At 35.0% G+C, this 8,083-nt stretch overlaps 1 protein-coding gene across 1 annotated transcript; it reads right to left on the reverse strand.

Annotated features, from left to right (window-relative positions):
* Window positions 1-44: 44 nt before the first annotated feature.
* On the reverse strand, window positions 45-4,077 carry LOC116289570 (serine/threonine-protein kinase NIM1). The gene is made up of 3 exons (XM_031696516.2): window positions 3,704-4,077; window positions 3,338-3,606; window positions 45-2,912 (listed from the first exon to the last, which is right to left on the reverse strand). The coding sequence occupies exons 1-3, from the start codon at window positions 3,954-3,956 to the stop codon at window positions 2,157-2,159; spliced, it is 1,278 nt and encodes a 425-aa protein (XP_031552376.1). The 5' UTR covers window positions 3,957-4,077; the 3' UTR covers window positions 45-2,156.
* Between the last annotated feature and the right edge of the window lie 4,006 nt (window positions 4,078-8,083).

Raw genomic sequence — 8,083 nt, forward strand, 5'->3', positions numbered from 1 at the left:
ACCCAGTGAGCTTTGGGGGTAACAAAAGAAAAAATAGTCAAATATAGTAAAAAATATTTTTTAATGGCATTAAGTGCTATCATCAGCTGGACATTTGGCTTTCATTATTTTCATTTTGAAAGAATACTAGCTGTTGACTAATTAATCCATCTGGGCGTGGTTGTACGAAGAGTGAATAGTGCTATCCAATGGATAAATCTTTATCCAGTGGATAAGTCAATGCTGATATCCAATAAATTTATCCACTGGATAAGATTTATCTGTCAAATAGTGCTATTCACCCTTCGTATGACTGGACCAAGTTTTTTGTGCATGAAAAAACCCTTAAATATGAGTGTCCCTCAGTATACTGCATGTACAAAAATGTATAACATATGATCACTCTTCAATATATTATGGATTAAATAGAGGATATTACATGGGCGTGCAAAAGATATGAATTTTATCTTGTTATCGTGTTCAATTGATATCTCACGAGTGAGATGTCTAAATTGAACACGAGAAGATAAAATTTGTATCTCCAAGCGGCCATGTAATGTTCTGTTTATTATATAGATACCGATGAAACTTAGATAAAACAAAAGCTCAAAAATTCTTTATCAAAATACGTTACTATGTCAACAGCGATATCTTCACATGTGAAAGATATGGTATCTTCCACTGGTGAAAGATATCAAGTTTTCGACACTAGAGAAAACCTGGTATTTCATCGATATCTATATAATATATAACAATAACATGCAGTCTTGGTTGAGGATATTCCCTTTTACTATCTTAAGACCAATAAGTAGTAAAATGAAAGCTATGTTCATAATTATGTAACCCTATGAGCATATCATTATGTACCATAAGGTGTACATGAACGAAGTCCAAAAGTTATAAACATTTTAGAAACCATCATGGTGAATGACACTGAGTAATATTTACAAACTGAGTTTGGTTATAAAAACGAATTATTTTAAAAACAACATATTCAGTATCAATATTGTTATGTAACTTTTTGGTATCATATAAAAATACATAAATTTACATCCCCTTCATTTCATGTACATGTATCTTTAATAATTATTCAAGCTAAAAGTATCAGGGATATTCATTTCAAGGTTAGCTAAGAGTTTAAAAACCCGAAGGATAATACAATATGATAAGCTTTTATTGCATGCAAACACGCATGAACATTTATCAAATTTTATCAACTGTTTCACCAAGAGACTAATCATAACCTTTGGACTTAGGGATTAAGTCAGTGAAAGAAAATGTTTCATCACAATTTTATGTCCCATCAATGTTCGTACTGTCTTCTTAAAAAAATAATGACAGTCCTTATCTGATCACTAATAGCTCTAAGTAATTTTCAAGAACAGGAAACTCTGCTGATTTATCTTTCATTCATTGCCACTAAAATAATGGAACCTGGCTAACAGAAAACCTCACGATGTCTTCTACCAAATAAAAATAAATTGTGATTTGAATTATTGCCTTCTGAGAAATATTCTAAAATCCTTGATATAATTCATGAATTTTTAAAATTTGTCAATATGGATAAAAAATTCATCGTTTTAAGTCTTTGTTGTAACTATTATTTCAGGTTGCTATGGTAGCACACTCAATGTGGTTTTACATGATTAGTGTCAAAGTAAACATCCCCAGAACACTTTTGTCCAAAAGAGAAGCTAGAAATTGAAAAGAAAAAACGTTCTCATATTTATTTGTAGTTGTGATGGGTAAAATAATGGATTGTCATATTTATTCCAGAGAAAAACAGACTTTCTATTGAAGTGCAAATTCTTACCACATGTAACATGTTGAAGTATATGTACAATAAAATCCGAAGTCTAAAAAATACCCTATAAAATCGTATATCTTACATATTTTTGTGATTTCTCACACATGTTTCATTCACTTCATAAATACAGATTTCCAACAATATCTTCCTATGTGTGATGATTTAGACAGGGGGGAAAGGATTAAGCAAATACTCCGGGTCAGACAATAAATAAATTTTGACAAAATTTATCAAAACCTGAAGTACGTATAGATTTGTGCTCTGCAAAGTCTTTAAAGTATTGAAGAGATTACGAACCGCATGCTAAAACATGTACAAACCATTCATATATACCCAATGTTGCAATTAATACGCGGTAAAAAAGAACGCTCTACAAAATCGAACAAAATTTGGACTTGGTTTGAGGCTTTTCCTGCTCTTCTGCAAGTCTATTTCTCAGATCTGGTGGACGATTATTGTAATGGCTTAATGAAGTCATAGTCGAAGACTTTCGCATTAGTTCTGATCTTCGTTTTTGAACACGATGAAGAACAATTCTGTAGGTTCCCGTAATACTTTCTCGTCTGTCCTGACTTTTACCAATGATATCAGATGAAATCCCTAGTTCTTGTAAGATTCGCAGTGCCTCGATTTCGTCTTCATTAGATGACTGTAGGTCAGTTGGAGGTACGAGAGTGTATTTACTATCAGCTTCTGGAAAGATTTCACTTTCCAACCATTTGCACCGGCGAGTTTCTTCCATAGAATAACGATCCGTTGGAACAGGACGTAATAAATTGAGTATAAGTTCGCGACAAGGTTCAGAGAGAAAATCAGGAAGATAATAAGTCCCGTCTAATATACATTTTTTGAGCTTTCCTACAGTTTCGGCCCGGAAAGGCATAACTCCAGTAACCATGAAATACAGCATAATCCCCAAAGCCCAAATATCTACGTATATACCAACATAGTTCTCGTCTTTAAAGAGTTCTGGAGCAGCGTAAGGCGGGGAACCACAAAACGTATTCAAAGGGTTGTCTTTCGCTGAGGTCGTACTAAATCCGAAATCTCCAACTTTAACAAGATTAGGGCCAGCAATAAAGACATTTTCCGCCTTAAGATCCCGATGGATTATGTTGTTATTATGCTGGAGGAGTAAAGAAAAGATAAAATTTTGTTAGTGGATGAGTTTAAGGGGATTTCTTGGATGCGGTTTTAAAACAACTATCTGGTCTAAGCTGAGCCCTCTCAACACCTAGTATGTTTACGCAGCGCTCCAAGCACTCATCAGCAGGAAAAGTGCTCGATCTTTTTGAGAAATTATATTTCAAACAAACTCTTAGTATGTAAATAATACGTGCAGTTTTAAAATATTGAGAAGGGTTTCAAAACTTGGGCAATTAGGACACTCAACAACGTACTACCGCCAAACAATTATTTTTAATTTGTCTGTAGGCCTGAAGGGAGATAGATGAACACACAGTTAAGTATGCACTGGAAGTTTATAGTAAATCACATCGAGCATGACTACAAAGTAAACTACTGATTTATCTTTTTATATTTTCAGCTTACCATATGTTCTACTGCCGATTGAATCTGACAAAAGATTTTCTTCGCAACCTTTTCCGGCAATTTCCCTTCATTGGAAATCTTGGCGAAGAGCTCGCCGCCACCAGCATACTCCATTACGATGTGAAGTTTTGGGAGAGTTTCTATGACTTCATAGATGCGAATGATATTCGGGTGATGAAGCTTTTCCATGACGGATATTTCTCGTGAGAGTAATCTTTGAGTCTTTTGATCTAGTTTTGTTTTATCCAGAATTTTTACGGCAACCTTTTCTGCAAGAGAAGTTTTGGAATGCGCGTTAGCGGCTAGCAACATCTTCAAGTTCTAATATGAAACATTCTATTTATAACATATGTATTGTCCATGTACCTCGCGTTAAAGCATGTATTCCCATCTTCACTTGACAAAAATTTCCAGTGCCAAGTTCGCCTCTGATTCTGTAGAACCCAATCCGTTTTCCAAGGGCAACCTCTTGTCGATATTTCTCGTTGGAAGCAAGATCCCGAGTCAGCCTTTCGTACGAACTAAGTCGTTGCTGTGAGCTACTTTTATTCGGTTCTTCACCATTTTCATTGACGGTGTAGCCAGTCATTTCTTTTTTGTTGTTATTAGCCACAGTCATGGCTGTTTTCGAGATGATTCTTCCATGTTTGCGCTTCGAAAGAAGAGCGATTCGACACAACCCTAGACAGACATAGCTGCTTTTATTCGATTCCAAGGTTCTCTGTTGTTACTATGGCAACCAAGCACAAAGGTAGACCGCGCGTTAAAATAGAATAGCTCTTGCTCTTTATGACGTCATTTGAACAATTTAATCGCCGATTTAGTGTTATTCTTTATTTTAAAAACATTGACCAAGATTTATTCATTAGTGAGTGAGGGGACTTTGTATTTCTTTTCAATGTATTCACCTTATCTTAGTTAAGATAATAGCGTTCGAATGCAAGCTATAATTTAAGTTCCGTACACCCTTCGGTTTACCAGACGGTGAAGTTACCACACTCGGTCGGTTCCGCGAAAAAAATAGAGGGGCAAAAAGTAAACATGATGACATGATCCCGTCATATTGTTTGCCTTAAAACCAAACAGTAGTCTAAAATTTAAGTAGATTTTACTGAAACATATTCAGTATTGATTAAAATGATATAAAATCAGTTTGCGCAACTCGTGCACCCCACAGAAAAATACTGAGGAGGTCGAAAGCGCAACAATTTTTGCAAATGTAATTCCATATATACAATTGTACAAAAAGAGAAAAAGATTTTACTGTAGATTTGAAATATAAAAAATTTTGTAAATGTGGTAAATGGCAATCTTCATCTGCATGGTGCCAATATTTTTACGGAAGCATTCTCTTCTCGTTTCTCCATCATATAGTATCTTTATCAAGCGTATGGACCCTTTTCGCTATCTTAAAATATAATATATTTACTCATATGAAAAAAGGTAAATGTTACTCTAGATAACTATTGATCGAGCTTAGTAACAAAATTATCATTAATTAGATATATCGCGATTCTCCTATTTTTCGATTCAAAAATTAAGAAAACTATAGTTATTAGATTTACGCATATCTGTAGACGTAGAGGTGGGAAGTGAATGAAAAAAAGACATTTGTATTTATTAAAGAGATTTTTATTGCAATCATCCAGGTGGGTCATTACATTGGTTCGAGCGAACCAAATCAATCAAAGGAATGCACAATTTTCCTTCTTATTTGAATTTGTATTCCCTCATGAGAATAGTAAGACAATTGGTACTAATTAACTGAACAAAAGAAAGTGTGCAAGGGAGTCTGGTAGTAGAGGTCAAGTAACGCCATTATGCAAACGTTCTACTTAAAGTGATAACCACATATCATGCATATTGTCCAGCAATATGTGATATGGTGTTAGAGAAAATGTATTGCCTTGTTTTGTAATACCTCTTTCTGTTTCTGTTTCATTTTATGGATATAAACGAGGTATTTTGAACACTTCAGCACAATTTATGTGTGGTTTATTTGAAAGCCACAAAGTATTATGGGGCTTATGAGTATGCGAAAGTAAAGAACACGGTATTTATAGTCGGACTTGCTGATAATGCGGTGGCTCACTCTGACAAGATTTAGCGCTAAAATGTGTAATAACTTCCAACTTCAAATCCCATCCATCATGATCATATTTGATTAAAGTTTCCCTAACGGCAAACCATGCAATCTCTCGACAAAATTTGATTAGTGAAAATTGAATTTTAAATATGCAAGTTATTCAAGGAGCTTGTAAATAAGCATCCGTTTGAACTTTTCAAATTTCTGAAACAAGCTGAAGCGATCGCGAAATTACCAACTCTACCTGCATCCCCGCTACCCGTCACAGTAACTACTTGGAGCGCTTTCATATCTCACAGTATTGTGTTTTATTTCTTTTCTTTTTGTTTTTACTGTATATACACAACATGATGAACCCAGATAGTTACAAATAGTTGATTTATCATGAAAGCTTTTCGACTTAAAAAGATAAAAACGTGATTGTCTGAAGAGGAATCACTAGAACTCTTGTGTGCGTAAATCCTCCTCTAGGCGTACCACGGGCCGCCCAGTGCATTATCGAGGTTATACCATAAGCACAGGAAAACATTTCTGCTATTTTATTTTTATTTTCATGTAATCATATAGCAATGTTTCTCTTTTGTTTGCCTAGAACTTTTCTACTTCCCCCTTTCGATTTCCGTAACCTGATATAATTTTTTTCTTCAAGAGTTTAATTTAAAATTCAGCGCTAATAAGCTAGTGCGGCTCATTTTCTCGTTAAGACCTTCAAGGACAAAGATGAGGCTGTATCTGTTTAATTATCAGATAAACTTCTTCTATGTTTCGATCATGCATAACTTACTAACTATTAGTTATATTTGAAGACTATACGTCGAATTAGAACGGTTCTCTAGCGCCGTCGACTGCATCAGTCTTCAAGGCTTTTTTGTTATCGGCCTATCAGGGCAACTTCTATGAAGGAAATGAAAGAAACGCTTTTTACGATCATTTGTTATAGCAAATATTTGGATCTTTAGCGGTATAAAAATAATGAGTTAATTGTTGGCTTCTAAACTATTGATTTTATGGTACCTGTACTGACACTGAGTATCCTGCTCAGTGCTGTTAAGCTTATTGCTTTATGTCAAAATTATTTCCAGAAAACATTTTTGTTTCTATAGTAACGTTTTTCGGCTGACCTGAAGGACTGAAATATGTCAAAATGTTGACATTGCAGACGTTTATATCCCCGCAGGCTCAGCTGGATAGCTGCAATCATAAAATACATTATACAATCTTGAGTGAGAAGATTAACGGAAAGCTTCCTTCACTGACTGACACAACCATGTATCGCCATCGTAATAATATTCAAGCAAGGAGCATTTTTTGCCGTGTGAACCTAAATGAAACCGTCTTTTAATCGTGGATAATTGCCATGCAAATCTAGCTACTACATAGCCTATTTCGCTTTGCTTTGATGTACATCTTAAAGGAATTATTATGGCAATGGTTTGATGAGATAGATGTTTTCTGTGAAAATGTTAAGATCATTTATTTCGTCCACTGTAGTTTGAGTTTGCCTAATGGTCGTGGGTCGTGGGTCGTGGGTACAAAGTCGTGGGTTCCATTTTTTCCCCAAATTTCCAAATTTATCATTTCTTCACTATTCTTCTAAAACGAGATTGTGTAGCTTTCTTCCTGTAAATTCGCGAACTCGACTCGAAGTATTAACGTAAAGCTTATAGCTTTTTGTCTCTATTATTAGTTTATAGGTTTTTTTATAGGTTTAAATATCGACTCTACTATGCAAAGTGGTTCTCAGTAAGGTGGTTCTCAAAACTGCGCAAGCTCGCCGCGTTATAACTCTGGGTTTTTCCTGTTTTTGAAAAGGCAAACCAAGCTCTGAACCAGGATTAACCGGTAACGTCTATAAAATCCCCAAACTTTGCTGTCCTCAAAATTAGCTAGTCACGCAAATCTTGACCTCTTGGGTCACATATTTCTTGTTTGTCATTGGGAGTTGTTAAAAGCAAATATTTTGAGTTTTGGCTTGATAATAGAAAACGAAAGGAGCATCTTATCAGATATTTCCATAAACTTTACACCAACAATTAGAAGCAAAAATAGACTATGTGAAAAGCGATCGAATTAGAAGTGTGTTGAGAATGATTCGAAATTCAAAAAAGTTTTTGTAGGGTCCACACAGCGTGAGCAATGCAGAGTAAAATATTTCAATCTATGGCATAGCTAGGCTCTTTCCAGTCGCACCCAATACGAAAAGATACTAGATCTCTCGTATACATTAAGACATGAAATTAAAATTTGGTTCCAATAAAACTGAATAAAAGGTTTGAGACTGGTGATGAAGATGAAGATGGAGACACGTGTTGGAATCTCCTAAACCGGCGATTATTCATTCCATGTAGTTGGTGGACATGATTTTTAGAGAGCTGACTCTATTGGAATTTCTACTTTCCTTATAATTTAGGTATAGACCCGCAAAATCAAGAATAAAACATCGTTTTGATTATACTTACATCAAATCGGTTCTTCTCTAAGTTACTAAATATAACTTCTTTGACCTTCTTGGTTAAAGCCCAACTGATACGCTGCCGCTGCATAAAAGCAGTCCCTATTAACCTTGGAGTCGTAGGTAACTTTCGAGTCGTTTACTCAGGATTTTCATACTAACATAGAAAACTACTAAGAAATAGTGAAACAAGCTTTCTCGCAACGAC

This window comes from Actinia tenebrosa, unplaced genomic scaffold (assembly GCF_029948245.1).
Source record: "Actinia tenebrosa isolate PJP-AT-01 unplaced genomic scaffold, QUT_ActTen_1.0 PGA_scaffold15__27_contigs__length_11533743, whole genome shotgun sequence".
In the NCBI taxonomy this organism is placed as follows: Eukaryota; Metazoa; Cnidaria; class Anthozoa; order Actiniaria; family Actiniidae; genus Actinia; species Actinia tenebrosa.

What these genes read in the sequence shown, in the direction of transcription:
- LOC116289570 (XM_031696516.2), bottom strand. Translation starts at nt 3,956, where the DNA reads ATGACTGTGGCTAATAACAACAAAAAAGAAATGACTGGCTACACCGTC. An exon ending in AATACATGCTTTAACGCGAG is followed by an intron (nt 3,607 to 3,703) that starts GTACATGGACAA and finishes CTTCTCTTGCAG; the next exon opens with AAAAGGTTGCCGTAAAAATT. An exon ending in AATCGGCAGTAGAACATATG is followed by an intron (nt 2,913 to 3,337) that starts GTAAGCTGAAAA and finishes TTACTCCTCCAG; the next exon opens with CATAATAACAACATAATCCA.